This window comes from Chiloscyllium plagiosum, chromosome 8, assembly GCF_004010195.1.
Source record: "Chiloscyllium plagiosum isolate BGI_BamShark_2017 chromosome 8, ASM401019v2, whole genome shotgun sequence".
Lineage (NCBI taxonomy): Eukaryota > Metazoa > Chordata > Chondrichthyes > Orectolobiformes > Hemiscylliidae > Chiloscyllium > Chiloscyllium plagiosum.
The window spans coordinates 92,617,202-92,633,974 of NC_057717.1; the positions used below are offsets into that span (position 1 = coordinate 92,617,202).

The 16,773-nt window shown below is 47.8% G+C and overlaps 1 protein-coding gene across 1 annotated transcript in view; it reads right to left on the reverse strand.

Moving 5' to 3' along the window:
• LOC122552353 (adhesion G protein-coupled receptor E5-like) overlaps positions 1-16,773 on the reverse strand; it is a 37,077-nt gene that overhangs the window by 19,608 nt on the left and 696 nt on the right. The window contains exons 2-8 of the mRNA XM_043695103.1: positions 15,507-15,674; positions 13,613-13,790; positions 10,976-11,092; positions 8,688-8,869; positions 5,086-5,256; positions 3,336-3,536; positions 840-1,060 (exon numbers count right to left, since the gene is read on the reverse strand). Of these exons, the coding sequence (XP_043551038.1) occupies positions 840-1,060; positions 3,336-3,536; positions 5,086-5,256; positions 8,688-8,869; positions 10,976-11,092; positions 13,613-13,790; positions 15,507-15,674 (1,238 nt within the window). The remainder of the gene's footprint in view (positions 1-839; positions 1,061-3,335; positions 3,537-5,085; positions 5,257-8,687; positions 8,870-10,975; positions 11,093-13,612; positions 13,791-15,506; positions 15,675-16,773) is intronic.

A 16,773-nucleotide genomic window follows, 5' to 3' on the forward strand; every position in this document is an offset into this window, starting at 1 on the left:
ACACACACGCACACTTCTCTCTCAAACTCTCTCACACACACACACTCTCACAAGCACAGTTTCTCAGCCTCACATGCATGATCTCTCTCACACAAACTGTCTCTCATAAACACACATAAGCTCTTTCATAAAATCTCTCTCACACACTGTCTCTATCTTTGACACTCTTCCTCACGAACACACTCTCACCCCCATAATCCCTCACTCACACAAACTGTCTCTCACAAACACACGCTCCCTCATGTTCACACACTCTTACACAATCTCTCACCAACACACTCTCTTGCAGGCACACAATTTTACTCACAGACACAACCTCCAGCTCTCACACACAATTTCTGACACACACTGTCTCGTTCTCTCTCTCACACACGCACACACAACCTCTCTCCCATCCTCACGGTCTCTCTCGCTCTCTCCCTCACACACTCTCACACTCACTCCCTCTCACATAACAAAGCACATAGAATAATGTAGCCCAGACACCTTCAGCCCACCATGTATGTGCTAACCATGATGTCATTCTAAACTATCCAATCTGCCTGCACATGGTTGCTCAATGTGCTAGCCCATCATTAAAGGGGTAAAAAAAAATCAGATGTTTTCCAATAACAACTTCAACCAATCTTCCAAAATCTCATCAGTCAGATGTCAACAGCCAGCCAGTGATTGGGTGAGCAGATCCCCTATGACTGCAGCGGATGGAAGAATCAAATCCCTTCTGTAATCTGTACAATATTCTTTCTTCAAAGAGGCTAACAACTGGAAGATAGATCCCTTCCTTAAAGACAATGTTTCACTCAAGTGATATCCTCATGAATGAGCCAAGTTACACTTACTACGTTTTGGTCCCATAAGCGTTCACGTCAATCGCTGTTGTCGTGACGACAATGACTAAAGGGAGGCCATAGCCAGTGAGGTACAGGTATTTCCGCTGCAGACTCCTGGAGTGGAAGACTTTCACCACCATGAGGTAAAGCTGAACTCCTTCCAGAAGCATCCAGGCAAAACAGGCCAAGAAGAGGTAGTGAAGTAATATGGCGACGATCTTACACGCAATCTGAAAGAGTCACGTGCTTTAAGAAAGGGTGAGATCAACCTCGAAATGACCGACCACCATTCATTCAGAGCAAAAAACCAGATGGAAAATCGAAAGAACTGCGGGTGCTGGAAATCAGAGACGAAAGCAGAAACGGGTGGAGAAGCTCAGCAGGTCTGGCAGTATATGAGGAGAGAAATCAGAGTTAACGTTTCAGTGACTCGTGATTTATGGCTAGCACAAGGGTACAGAGCTTTAAACTGAGGAGTGATAGATATAGGATAGATGTCAGAGGGAGGTTCTTTACTCAGAGAATAGTGGGGGTGTGGAACACCCTGCCTACAACAGGAGTAGACTCGCCAACTTTAAGGGTATTTAAATGGGCACTGGATAGACATACGGATGAAAATGGAATTGTGTAGGATTAATAGGCCTCAGACTGGTTCCACAGGTCGGCAGAGCATTGAGGGCCGAAGGGCCTGTACTGTGCTGTAATGTTCTCTGTTCTATGTCCGATTACCCAGAACTCAAATTCCACTTTGATTTCCAGTTGGCGTGAAGTTACTTTTTTATTCAGTCATGGGACCAGGGCATCATGAGGTAAGCATTTATTGCCCTTCCCTAATTACCCAGGGGGCAGTTCAGCATCAACCACATTGGCTGTGGGTCTGGAGTCACTTGTAGGCCAGACCAGGTAAGGATAATAGACAATAGACAATAGGTGCAGGAGTAGGCCATTCTGCCCTTCGAGCCTGCACCACCATTCAATATGATCATGGCTGATCATCCTTAATCAGTATCCTGTTACTGCCTTATCTCCATAACCCTTCATTCCACTATCCTTGAGAGCTCTATCCAACGCTTTCAGATCCCCTCTCAGTCTTCTAAACTCAAGGGTATACAAGCCCAGTCGCTTCAGTCTTTCAGCGTAAGGTAGTCCCGCCATTCCAGGAATTGACCACGTGAACCTACGTTGCACTCCCTCAATAGCCAGAATGTCTTTCCTCAAATTTGGAGACCAGAAGAATGGCAGTTTTCTTCCTTCAATAGGGTTTTCGCGACAATCAGCACATTGTTATCATTGAGACTCTTAATTCCAGACCTATTTTTTTTAAAATAGAGAATTCAAATACCACCATCTGCTGATTCTAATGATCACAATTGTTGATTGTAAAAATTCATCTCCTTCACTAAAGTCCTTTAGGGTAGGAAATCTGCCATCCTTGCCTGGTCTGGCCTACATGTGACTCCATTCCCACAGCCATGCGGTTGACTCTTCACTGCCCTCAGGACAATTAGGGAAGGGGCAATAAATGCCAGGCCGAGTCAGGGGCACCCTGCTGTGAACAACTTCCCCGCAGTCCAGGTTTGAGTGTCTCTCGCTGAGGTGTTGGAATCATCCCAACAAGTCTCTACCTGACTGTGAGAGTGGCGCACTCTCGCTGTGTGCCCTCTGCCAACTCTCTGTGACCTTTCACACGGTCACCAATCTCCCTCCAAAGCAGTTCCACCCATGCTTGCCTATCGGGATATCGGATTATTCCCGAGAATCAGCAGGGAAGTTGCCTTGAGTTACCTATAAGGTCACGCACCGTATAATTCCAGATTTATTAATTGAATTTAAATTCCATTAGATGGCACACTGGGATTTGAAACTGTGTCCCCACGGCATCAGCCTGGCCGTGTGAGTTCAGGGACATTGCCACCATCTTCCCACTAACTTCCATCACATTTTGAGTGTTCGAGGTTAAGGGATGAGCGTTGGCCAGTGTCTCGTTCAGACAGAGCCACGGGATCGTCCACCAACAATCAAAAGGCAGATAATTGAATCTGTTATCCAATAGACAACCTGTGAGTGGCACGGTGGCTCAGTGGTTAGCACTGCCGCCCCACAGCACCAGGGACCCGGGTTCGATTCCAGCCTCGGGTGACTGTCTGTGTGGAGTTAGCACATTCTCCCTGGTTTCCTCTCACAGTCCAAAGATGTGCAGGTTAGATGGATTGGCTGTGGGAAATGCAGAGTTACACGGTCTGGGTGGGGTGCTCTTTGATGGGCTGAGTGGCCTGCTCCCACACAGATGGGGATTCTATTCCAATGCTGCACTGGGTAGGAATAACCAGTGAAACAGTGCTCCGATGCATTTATTTCCAAGTATTAGCTTTATTTTTCCTGGGTTTTCCCTCTTCCTAGAATTACCCTTGGATCAAGAGAGACTCAAGCACACCTGACCTCTATAGTGCAAGGGCTACATGCTGAGCCAATCCCATGTCTCTGTGTAAAATCTCGGGGACTTACCTCGTTGGCGACCTGGTCAATATGAATCACAAACAGGAATTCAGCCAGGAACAGGCTGAGGGTCAGGTGGGTATGTAAGGTGATCCGAATGTTGTTACTTGAACGACACAGGGTGAAGCTGATGAGGGAAAGCAGGAGGCAGAACAAGGACACCGCTATTCCGACATAGGTGATTTTTTGCAGGATGTTTTCTTGGGAATCCTGGTAGAGAGAAGGGAGAACAACACAGTGAAGCAGGGAGCATCCAAACCGCAGGATGTTACCCCAGGGAGGAACTGAGCCCGGCAGCTCAGGAACCTGCCAGCCCTGTCTCCAACATTGACCTCCCTTTACACTGTGAATCATCTTGGCATTTTACAGGTAATCACCGATACGCCCTCCTCTGATCGCCTTACTTCCCAGCCACACCCCTCTCCCATTTATCTCTCAGCCCCCTTGGCTCACCCCCTCATTCCTGATGAAGAGTTCTTGCCTGAAACGTCGATTCTCCTGCTCCTCGGATGCTGCCTGACCTGCTGTGATTTTCCAGCACCACACCCTTCGACTCTGAGCTCCAGCATCTGCAGTCCTCACTTTCTCTCTGATTGTCTTACCTTGCTGACTTTGAGCTCATCCTTCAGCCCCACTCTACTTCCTCTCCAAGACCAGAGTCAATGACTCTATCTCTTCCTGGACCCCCACTTAACTGTATTGGTTTCTTCCTTATCTCAATTCTCCTCACCTCACTCGTCCCTCCTACCCCCACCTCTGACTCTTCAACTAACCCTCCAGTTTCCTGTTTCCTGTCCAGTGTGGATATTAAAGAGCTGCGATCTCTGTTTTTCACTGAATAGAACCACGGCCCATGCCCCCATGATCACTCCTCTCCATCGGAGGTGAACTGGAATTGAACCCCTTTACTCCCAAGTCATAGGTGTTGCCGTGGATGTCCCTCATGGGGTGTGTGTACCATGAGCTAGTCCCAGATAGACTTTCTTATGGACACGGTTGGCAGGGTCCCAGGTTCGATTCCAGCCTCGGGCGACTGTCTGTGTGGAGTTTGCACATTCTCTCCGTGTCTGCATGGGTTTCCTCTGGGTGCTCCAGACTCCCCCCCACAATCCATAGGTGTGCAGGTCAGGTGGATTGGCCGTGCTAAGTTGCTCTGTCACGTCTAGGGATATGTAGATGAGGTGTTTTAACCAAGCTAAGTTGCCCCATAATATCCAGGAATGTATAGTTTAGGTGGATTGGTGATGCTAAATTGCCCATAGGTTCCAGGGATGTGCAGGCTAGGTGAACTGGCAATGGGAAATTGTCTATAGTGTCCAGGGATGTGCAGGTTAGGTGGATTGGACATGTTAAATTGCCCAAAGTGTCCAGGATATGCAAGCTAGGTGGATTGGCGATGCTAAATTGTCCAATAGCGTCCACGATGTGCAGGCTAGGTGGATTGGCAACGCTAAATTGCTCTGTAGTTTCCAGGGATGTGTAGATTAGATGGACTGGCCGTGCTAAATTGCCCAATAGTCTCCAGGGAAATGCAGATTAGGTGGATTTGCCGTGGGGAAATGTGGGGCTCACAGGGATTGGAAAAGGGTGGATTGGATCTTGATTATTGCTTTCCCAATACTCAGTTGGTACATTCTCAGGCAATGAATAATGCAACAGCCTTGGTTCCCCAATCCCTTGTTAAACTGTTGATTCAGAGGTATCATTTCCTGCTTATCACACGTGATGGAGAGACATTTTCACCGAATGGAGGTTGTACCGGGATTTCTGTGGGTGCCATCAGCACGGCGAAGCTGGTCAGGTGGTTACAACTGCAGACTGTTCGATTCCCTTTGGAGCTTTGAACCGTACAACCATCTGATAACCAGCCGCTCTGGTTGGCGGCACTGGCCCAGTAGACACAGATGGGGACATTTGTCTGGTCTTTACTCTGCAGTCAGAAACAGAGAGAAAGGAAAGTTTCAGTGAGGGATTGGCACTTGACAGAGTTTTGCATCGCGTTTGTAAAATATGACCAATATTAAAATACCACAGTTCAAAAGCAGGCTGTTGATGCTCTCTGCTCATGTTCCTCTGGAGTGGAAGCGGGTCCAGGTACTCCAGCAACATCGATGTGCCCATTGCTTTCCACTTTGTGTGTGTATCACAGAGCACAGTGGGGGATTTGTACCTGCATCAGAGCTAACCGGGCCGTTCCCGGTCTATCTAGCCCAGTACCCAGTCCAGGTGCACTATCCCAGTACTTTGTACTGGCTGAGAGGGGCTGGCTGGTAATCACTCCAATGGCACAACAAATTCTCCATTAGGCTGTGAGTCCCACTGTCTCGGATGAGCAGGAATGAAGGTCTAATAGAGTCCTTACAGTGTGAAAGCAGGCCATTCAGCCCATCGAGTCCAATCCGACCCTCTGAAGAGCATCCCACCCAATCCCTGTAACCTTGCATTTCCCATGACCAACTCACCTAGCCTGAATATCCATGGACACTATGGATAATTTCCAATGGCCAACCGACCTAACCAGGCATATCCCAGGACACTATGGATAATTTCCTGTGGCTAATCCACCTAACCAGGCATATCCCTGGACACTATGGATACTTTCCCATGGCTAATCCACCTAACCTGAATATCTTTGGACTGTGGGAGGAAACCCACATAGAAACGGGGAGAATGTGCAAACTCTACACAGACAGTCACCCGAGGGTGGAATCGAACCTGGGTCCCTGGCGCTGTGAGGCAGCAGTGCTAACCACTGAGCTACAGTGCCGCCCACTTCTGGGTCCTGGCTCAAGTGGCTACAGATCCTCAGCTGGAGAATTATAACTAAGATGGAGTGTGGTCTCCTTTCAGCTCAGCAAGGACAGCTCCTCTCTCAGTTGTACCCTCCGCCAGTTTAGCTGGGAATGAGGCACAGTGTGTTTGCCTGGGTGTCACTCGGGCATTGATGTCAGCACATGTTACAACAGGATAGTGTCTGCCTGACATGTTCAGTGTTCCCTCCTCACTCTGACCCGCTCACTGAACTGAACCCCAGAGGCTGGCAGGAGAAAGGAGGCCACATTAAGAAAATCAGCAAGTAGCCATGGGTGTCCATGTCCCCTCTAAAGCATCCTGTGTGGATGCACACTATGGTTTGGCTGTCCTAGCTCACAAAGCAACCCTGTTTTTATTGTTCATTCACAGAATGAGGGCATCACCAGCGTTTATTGGCCAGAAACCAGTTAAGACTCATAGAGGTGTAGAGATGTACAACACTGAAACAGACCCTTCACTCCAAACAGATATCCTAAACTAATCTAATCCTATTTACCAGCACTTGGCCCATATCCCTCCAAACCTTTCCTATTCATATACCCATCCAAATGCCTTTTAAATGCTGTAATTGTACCAGCCTCCACCACATCCTCTGGCAGCTGATTCCATACACGCACCAGCCTCTGTGTGAAAAAGTTGCCCCTGAGGTCTCTTTTATATCTTTCCCCTCTCACACTAAACCCATGTTCCTCTCCTACCCTGGAACAAAGACCCATTGAAACTATCAATTCCCATCATGATTTTATAAACCTCTATAACCTCTGTAAACCCCTTAGTGTCCAATGCTCTAGGGAAAACAGCCCCAGCCTATTCAGCCTCTCCCTGGAGCTCAAACTCACCAACCCTCAACCACATTGCTGTGGGTCTGGAGTCACGTGTAGGCCAGACCAGATAAGTATGGCAGATTTCCTTCACACTTGTGAAACAGGTGAGTTTTTCCAATAATTGACAACATGGTCATCATTAGGCTCTGAATTTCAGATTTTGCTTGAACCATCTGCAAGATTCGAAGCCGCAGCATTGTCAGGGTCTTTGGATTAACAGTGCAGCGGTAATGCCACTGGGCCATCATGGCAGAAACGGCCAAGCAATAACCATCTCGGAGCTGCAACATTTAAATGCTGAAGACCCCCAAAGTGGGGACTGAGGGTGGTCTGAGAAGAGGGCAGGGTGACGTAAGAGGCTGGTAGCTCTCTGATGCCAGCTTGCCTGGATGTACTTTCGAGGAGGACGGTGGTCACAGTCTGTGTGGGGACATCATTGAGGAGAAACGGTGGATTAATGGCTGAGACGGAGACTGGCCAAGCTGTAACCACCAGCTACCCGCTCTGTACTTCCCTGCGGAATTTGCATTTAATTTCTCGATGGAGTAAAGAGGAAGTGAAAGGGGGATTTGATTCAGTGAGTTGCACTTCAATGCACTGGAATAAGCTGCCTCTCTATAAGGCCCGGGATTCTGAACATTCCCTGTAACACTGGAGGAGATAGATTCGGGAAAATGTTGGTGATGTTGAAAATCAAATTCTTCACGTTTCCCCCCCTACTGAACCCCCCCATTCGCCATTACACTTGTTCCTCTAGGGCTGGGGTACAATTTCATCCACACTGCAAGAAAAACGTCCCATGCAGATAGTGTCCTCATCAACTGTAAGTTAAAAATCACACAACACTAGGTTATAGTCCAACAGGTTTAATTGCTTCCAATTGAACCTCTGTAGATTTTTTTTTAGATTACATTACAGTGTGGAAACAGGCCCTTCGGCCCAACAAGTCCACACCGATCCACCAAAGTGAAACCCACCCATACCCCTACGTTTACCCCTTATCTAACACTATGGGCGATTTAGCATGGCCAATTCACCTGACCCTGCACATCTTTGGACTGTGGGAGGAAACCGGAGCACCCGGAGGAAACCCACGCAGACACGGGGAGAACGTGCAAACTCCACACAGTCAGTCGCCTGAGGCGGGAATTGAACCCGGGTCTCTGGCGCTGTGAGGCAGCAGTGCTAACCACTGTGCCACCGTGCCGCCTGTTGGATATAACCTAGTGTTGTGTGATTTTTAACTTTGTACACCCCAGTCCAACACCGGCATCTCCAACTCATCAACTGTAAACTGGGAGGGATTAAAAGGACTATGCAGAGGGAGCCTTACTCTGTATGTAACTCTGTGCTGTACCTGTCCTGGGAGTGTTTGATGGGGAACAGTGTAGAGAGAGCTTTACTCTCTATCTAACCCTGCGCTGTACCTGGCCTGGGAGTATTTGATGGGGAACAGTGTAGAGGGAGCTTTACTCTCTATCTAACCCTGTGCTGTACCTGGCCTGGGAGTGTTTGATGAGGAGTTTTACTCTGTCTCTAACACCACGGTGTATCTGTCCTGGATAACTTAATGGTTTGGAACATGTTGAATTGGAACTATGGGTTGGAACATGTTCCGGTCGAAAACACGGACGTCTCTGTTGATCACATCAATAGATGCACGTGGAATCACACAGGAAGCACGGACGCATTCTCAGTGACGGTGGAGCAGAGCATAACGAACCTCACTCTGTGTAAACTGTAAGCTGACGGGAGTGGAGAGCTTCCCTTTCTTGAAGCCACTGATACTGATGGTCAGTACGTCAGAAACCAGCCTTGGCTTCGCTTTGTATTTGTTTCCCAAATGGTCAGCGTCCATTCCAGATTCTGAGCCCTTGAGAACAATGGTGGCTACGCAGGCGATTCCTATAAAAGGAGGGTGGACATTTACACTGTATCCAACACAAAAGCACACCTAGAACAAACCGACATCAGACCGTACTGATTTGCATCATCAGGTCATCTGTTTTAGTTTGAATTCAAATACAGAGCCTTTTGTTCTTTTTGGAACCACACGCTTTATCTGTTGATTTACTCTTCGATTTGTACAGAAGAACTGGGAGCAGGAGTAGGCCATCCGTCCCCTCGAGCCTGCTCCGCCATAAGATCATGGTTGAGCCTTGCATGGAGTCAGCTCCACCTCCCCACCCTCTCACCCTAACTCTTAACTCATTTCCTGTTCAAACATCTACCTTCACCTTAAAAACATCCAACGAGGCAGCCTCAAACTGCTTCCCTGGGCAGGGACTGCCACAGATTCACAACCCTCTGGGTGAAGAAGTTCCTCCTCAGCTCCATCTTAAACCTGCTCCCCGTTATTTGGAGGCAATGCCCCCTTGTTCTAGTTTCACCCACCAGTGGAAACAACCTCCCCGCTTCCACCTTATCTGTTCCCTTCATAACTTTAGATGCTTCTCTAAGATTCCACCATCAACCCCCCCCCCCCACACATCCGAATGTTCTAAGTTCCAATGAGTATAATCCCAGTCTACTCAATCTCTCATATGAATGAGTGGGATGAGGGAAGCAAAAGTACTACAGCCAGGTGTGCTGATGGCACGTGTAGGTGGGAAGGCAAGTGGTGAGGGGGACACTAATGGGACTGTAAAGGGCTATCGATAGATTAAGGACATGTGCAGAAACCTGCCAGATGGGATATAATATTGGCAAACGTAAGGTTCCAAACTTTACCAGGAAGAATAGAGGAGCTGAATATTATTGAAATGGAAAACTGCATCACAGAGAGATCCAGGATTCCTCATGCCTAAATCACATGAAGCTAACATTGAGGTTTAGCAGGTAAAAGGAAAGGCCGATGGAATTCAAAGCGAATGGTGGATAAACGTAGAGAGGTTTTTCTGAAACTGTGCAAAGGTGTTAGCTAGGCCACAGCTGGAATACCGTGAACAGTAATCTAAGGAAAAATTTACTGGCATTGGAGACAATGGGTGCTCCGGTTTCCTCCCACAGTCCAAAGATGTGCAGGTTAGGTGGACTAGCCATGCTAAATTACCCCACAGTGTTCAGGGATGTGTAGGTTAGATGCATTAGTCAGGGGTAAATGTAGAGTAATAGGGTAGTGGAATGGGTCTGGGTGGGTTACTCTCTAGAGTATCGGTGTGGACTTGTTGGGCCAAATGGTCGTTTTCCACACTGTAGGGAATCTAATTTTAAAATTCTAAAACAGCCCTGAGAAGATTCAAATGGCGAATCCCAAGAGGTGACATAATTGAAATGCACAAGTGATGGGGAGAGATGGTTTCTCCTTGTGAGAGACTCTAGGGCCGGAGGGCATCATCTCAGACACCCCTTAAAGAAAGAGAGGAGAAGGAATTTCTTCCCTCGGAGGAGAAAGAATCTGTGGAATATTTTTATCGCAGAGGGCTGTCGAGGCTGGGTCATTAAGATCACTCAAGGCTGAGACAGATTTCTAATCATTCAGGGAATCGAGAGTTCAGGGGGAAAGGCAGGAAAGTGGAGTTGAGGATGATCAGATCAGCCGTGATCTTATTGAATGGTGGTGGAGACTCAATGGGCCGAGAAGCATAATTCACCTTCTGAATGTGGACAATCCTCCAGAATTCCTTATGGGATTTGGAAGTGATTATTCCGATAAAGAGGCCCTTTTGGGAATCAGGCCACGAATGGAAATATCTTGCGCGACACGTTTTGAAATCACACAGCATCAGGTTATAGTCCAATGGCTTTATCCTGAGGGCACTAGTTTTCAATGCGTTGCCCCCTCATCAACCACCTGATGAGGAAGGAGCCCTTCGAAAGCTAGTGCCTCTGGATAAACCTCTTAGACTCGAAGCTGGTGTTGAGTGATCTTTAACTTTGTCCACCCCAGTCCAACACTGGCACCTCCACATCATGTTTTGAAACCAACGCAGGTTGGTGAGGAGAGACGGTCCCTCAATGAAGAGGATTTGCTCTCGATGTTGGATATTTCAAGCAGAGGTTAATATTAACCAGAGGTTTGGTTTCCCCTCACGGTGTCCCAAGGTATTGTCACGTGTGTAGTTACAGTCGATAATGTTGCTTCTCCACTCAGGGAACTATTTATTGGCAATGCCTGAACTGTGAGTTCTGGAAAACAAAATGCAACAGGATCGGTAGATTATTGTGTGGAAACACCTTAGAATTGCATTACTCAATCAGTTCACCCATTTGTCCAAAATACTCGTCCCCCATACAGTCCCAATCACGTTTGCCCACTTTCTCCCCATTTACCTCAAAACCCTTTTCCTTCCCTTCATGCCTTGATCGAAATTAACTTTGAATCTCTCAATTACCAGATGGGATGATATTTAATGGAGATGACCTCCAAGTGAGACCAGGAAGAGCCCACTTTGCCAATTTAAACACAGTAGAACTGACCCATCCCCAAAAGCAAGACCCGTTAAGGCCTCGGAAGGCCCCGAGACACGATGGCTGACATGAGAAGAACAAAATGAGAACACCAATGCTTTGCTTCAAGAGTTACTTAAGGACGAACCTCATGACCCAGGCCTCAAATGGATGTTAAGGGAGGGCAGGATGATAGATCAAATTCTCTTATCCCTGTTCATCGTAAGTGTCCATTCCCATTGGTCTGCTCTAACTCTAGATGACCATCATAAACAGACCTTTGCTCTTGAATACAGCACACTTACATCAAATATACAGGATTGAAACTGGCCCTTCAACCCATCCAGATTTCCTTGATATTTAAGCTCCTTGTCTTTGATCGCCGATTGGGAATGGGACTCAGTATAGCAAAGGAGGGAGAAAGATTGACTAAACATGATCTATAACCTGTGGAATAGGCTGGTGGGAATAGTTGTTACATTCTATATCATCGGCAGGTTAAGGATGGCAGATTTTCACTGGGCATCATCTAACCAGATGGTTTTCTACAACATTTGGCGTTGGTTTTCATGGTCATCATGAATTGAGAGCAGTTTTATCATTTCAGATTTGACATTTGCATATAAACGGCAACAGCTACTATGGTGGGATTTGAGAACCTGTATCTGGAGCCTTGGCCTGGGTTACTCATCATGAATGAGTTGATTGGATCAGTTGGCTGGTTTGTAATGCAAGGGGATGCTAACAGCGTGGGTTCAATCCCTGTGTTGGCTGAGGTTACCACAAAGACTCTTACTTCCTCAACATCACCTGAAGACACTTAGACTGAACCATCAACAGTTGTCTAACTCTCTCTCTCTCTCTCTCTCCCTGATGAGAGAGTGGTACTACAGTGAATGTTACCATGCAACCATCTCTCCTTAAAAGAGGGATCCTGAAGTCATGTACAGGTCAGACCAGGTTTTCTTCCTTGAATCCATTAATGAACCTGAGGTGATTAAAGGGTACGGAAAGGAAGTGGGAACTGGGCACAGAGTTGGATGATCAGCCATGAGGAGTGTAGCAGGGGCTCAATGGCCTGCACCAGATTGTCTCCCAGGACGGACGTAGACCAGCCTTTAGAATGGCGCTTGAACCTGCAGCCGCTGCACTGCGAGGTGAGGGTGATTCCGACAGTGTTACAGCTAAAGGTACCTCAGGTTATCACTGCACATTACCTTCACCAAAGCTGCTCCCTTTATGGGTGGGGCACGTGGATGTACAAAGTGAGCCCTTGCCCATCCTCCTGCAGGCCTCACTTGGGGTATTCTTGGGAAGAAGCTCAGTTTTAGCCATTCTGATGGTCCCTGTCTGAAGGGGTTACCGTGGTCCTGTGTTTTGACAGCCGTCGTGAGGCGGGGAGTGTCTGTGAGCCGAAATGGGTCCTCAAGGGTTCAGGTTGTGGTAAGGAATTACAACGGCACTCTGGGGAGAAAGGCCAAGCCGCAGTCCAGGCCAAACATTGAGCCCTCCGCCAACCCAGAGTGAACACCGTCTGGCTCCTTGCAGTCTGTCGGGTCTTGTAGGCCTCAGCCTTTCTGCTTCCTTCACCAAGCTGGCATTATTGGCTCAGAAGGATTTTGGGATGTTGTTGATTGACAACACAGAATCATATCCATGTAGGAAACAAGAGGAGGAGTAGGCCGCTCAGCCCTGCTACACTCGTCATGTCTGATTATCCAACTCCGTGCCTTGTTCCCACTTCCTCCTCAAACCCTTGGATCTCTTTAGCTTCATTCATGGTGATAGGGAAGGGAATCTGCTGTTTTTACTCAGTTTGACCTATGTTACTCCAGGGTCCCAGTTACTTGGGGGTTGACATGTTAACTAGTAGCAGGGGTAGGCCTTTGAGCCTGCTCCACCGTTCAATACCATTATGGCTGACCCTGTTCCTAATTCCATCCATTTGATCCCTTTAGCCCTAAGAATTATATCTAGTTCTTTCTTGGAAACATTCACTGGGTTTGGTCTCAACCACTTACTGAGGTTGGGGGGGGTGGGGGGGCAGAATTCCACAGGCTCCACACCTTCTGGGCGAAGACATTTCTCCCCATCTCAGTCCTCAATGGTCTACTCTGTATCCTTAGGGAGTGAGCCCTTGGTGTTCTGGTCTCCCTGGTCAGAAAGAGGCCCTTCAGCCCATCATGTCCATTCCGGCCATTGAAGCTCTAACCCCAATTACCGGCACGTCTTGCAGAGTTTTGAATTCGATGAGGTTACCTTGAATGTCTGAGACTAATTTCAGCTCTCCTTGAGTGACCGCATCAGCCGCCATCATCTGGGCAGCATCTTCTAATTGGGTGAGGTGTTGCGTGATGATAGCATAGACTTCGGCTTTATTCCCCTCATCGAATGACAGCGCTTTGCCTGGAAACGAGGAGAGGATTTCGGCAGCATTCTGCAGCCAAAGGCAGAGTTGGATTAGTGAACCGTGCAGCTTTTAACAATGCCAGAATATCTGAGGGCAGCTACAGAACACAACAGGTAGACAACAGCCAGGTTAATCGGTGGGGACATCAGGCCCTCAGTGCAAATGACACATAGGGTCAGCTACAGGGGAAGAAACAATGAGGGAGAGCAAGTGTGTGTGAGAGAGAGTGGGAGAGGAAAAGAGAGTGCAAAAGAGGGAGACTGAGTGTGAGGGAGAGAGATAGAAGAGTGAGGGAGAGGGAGACATTGAGGGAGAGGGAGAGAAAAGGAGAGAGTCCAAAAGAAAGAGTGAGTGAGAAAGGGAGAGAGAGAGAGACAGAGGGAGAAAGAAACAGAGGAAGAGACAGAGGGAGAGACAGAGGGAGAGACAGAGGGTTGGGCCGAATGGTCCTGTACAGCTCTCCGTGTCTATGACAATGACTGTTGCTTTCTAGTATCTCTAAGAATATCCTTCCATTGGAGTTGGTGGGGCAAAGGTCACTGCATGGGTTCCTGGGATATCCAAGTCCCATCATCCCACTTCCTCATTAGAGAGTGAGATGACTGGTGGTGGTGGTCACCACAGCTCAGGTCAGAGGGGAACAGGTTACAAACCTTCGTGGTAACTTCAGCCAGTTCGGGAATCGAACCCATGCTGGTGGATGACTGTGTTGACAAGTTAGCCATAGAGTCACAGAGTCATACAGCACGGAAACAGACCCTTCGGTCCAACACGTCCATGCTGGCCAGATATCCGAACCTAATATAGTTCCATTTGCCAGAACTTGGCCCATATCCCTCTAAACCCTTCCTATTCATATACCCATCCAGATGCCTTTTAAATGTTGTAATTGTGCCAGCCTCCACCACTTCCTCTGGCAGCTCATTCCATACCCACGCCACCCACATGACCAGCTAAGCCACCTGGTCCCTAGCAACGGTCTGTGAAGGGAGATTAGTTGAATTCCACTTCTAAAGCCCCAGAGGATTGAAAGGTCATCTTATTGAGATGGTCACGATTCTGAAGGGGGGACATGGTGAATTGGTTTTCACTGGCTTGGCCAATCTGGAACATCCTCAGGGCCAGGCACTGACCTTTCGTCTTAATACTGAGACAAGGAGGAATGTCATCTCTCAAAGGATTGAGAAGGTATGGAATCCTTTACTCCAGTGAGTTGTGGCAACTCCATCGCTGAAGATGCATCAGGCTGGGAGACAGATTCCTCATGATCCGAGGGATATCGGAAGTGGATAGGAAGTGGGAGTGCTCTGGATTTGCTCCTGACCACAATGTGCTTCTGTTTATGAGGGTGAATGATTGGCACACACTGGGGGGGGCGGGAAGGCAGCTGAGTGCACATTTCCCAAAAATGGCGACACAGGTAGACTGTGAGAGGGAGTTCCTGGTTATGTTAGACAGCAAGTCAGTATAAAGGTGAAACGCTGTGTCTGAAAGGGGAGAGGGAAACTGAACCGAGAGGAACCTTCAACAGGGAGCTGGATCCATACAGGAGGGAGACAACAGGCAGAGGAACAGGGGTGTGAATTGAAAGCTGCTTTTGAAGATCTGGCACAGACTTCAAAAAGTCAAAATGGGAACTCTATCCAGTGTCAGCTGAATTGACACAAGCAGGCAAATCAGGTCAGTGTTAGAAACAAATCTCCCTGATTCTCCACCCACTCAAACCCAGAGCACAGCCTGTACCTCAATTGACTGTATCCTCTTCAGTACGGTGAATGTGGATAACTCTGGGAATGTGCAACCAATGTGGGTGTTGTTTGTAAGATACACCTCGCGGCCTTCTGAAGTCCAAACCTTCGAACAATTTTCAACACTCAAGCGAACGCACAGTAGATCTTCTGGAGTTAGATCCTGTTCAAATTGGAATATATTAAGATCTCAGTGACACCGGATTACTCAAGGGCAAAGTATACTGGATGCAGAAATGACTGGGATTGCTAAAACAAGCAGCAATTTACCTGCACTTCACTCGAGTTAATGTATTCACTGTCCACAATCTGGTCTCCTCTACAGCAGGGAGATGCAATACAGAATACCTACACTCTGTCCACAAAACGACCTTGAGCTTCCAATTGCTTGCCCCTTTGACACCCCACCCTGACCCCTGGCCAACATCTGTGTCTCAGGCTTGCTGCAGTGCTCCAGCGAAGCTCAGTGAAAGCTGGAAGAAGAGCACCTTCAGGACTCAATATTGAGTTGAATAATTTTGGGATTTGAGCACCTTCTCCTGTGTCCTTACCACAACCCCCACACACCAGGCCTTGTCATCACATAGGCCGCCATCACAAACAACCCATTGTCAGCCATTAATGGTCCCCATTAGCAGCCAATCATTCTCCCAAGTTGACCTTTAACTCTTTTGTCACTCCAAATGTTTTTCTCTGTCTCTGGGGTCCGTCTCCGCCTGTAGTTTACTCCTCCTTCCTCATTCATACCAACCTTTTCCCAGTTACTATCAGTTCTGGAGAAGGGTCACTGGACCTGAAATGTTAAGTCTGCTTTCTCGTCAGAGATTTTTTTTCACTGGAAGGTAAGAGGTTGAGGGGTGACTATAAATGTTTATACAATCATGAGGGGTATCAATAAAGTGAATGACTGCTGTCTTTTCCCTAGGATGGGGGAATTTCAGACGAGGGGGCATGCTTTTAAGGTGAAAGGAGAAAGACTTTAAAAGGGCATGAGGTGCAACGTGTTTTACACTGAGGGTGGGTCGTGTGTGGAATGAAATTCCAGAGGAAGTGGTGGGTGTGGAGACAGTTACAATGTTTAAGAGGCATTTGCTGAAAATGTGTTGCTGGAAAAGCGCAGCAGGAGAATCGACGTTTCGGGCATGAGCCCTTCTTCAGGAATGAGGAGAGTGTGCCAAGTAGCTAAGATGAAAGGTAGGGAGGAGGGACTTGGGGGAGGGGCGTTGGAAATGCGATAGGTGGAAGGAGGTTAAGGTGAGGGT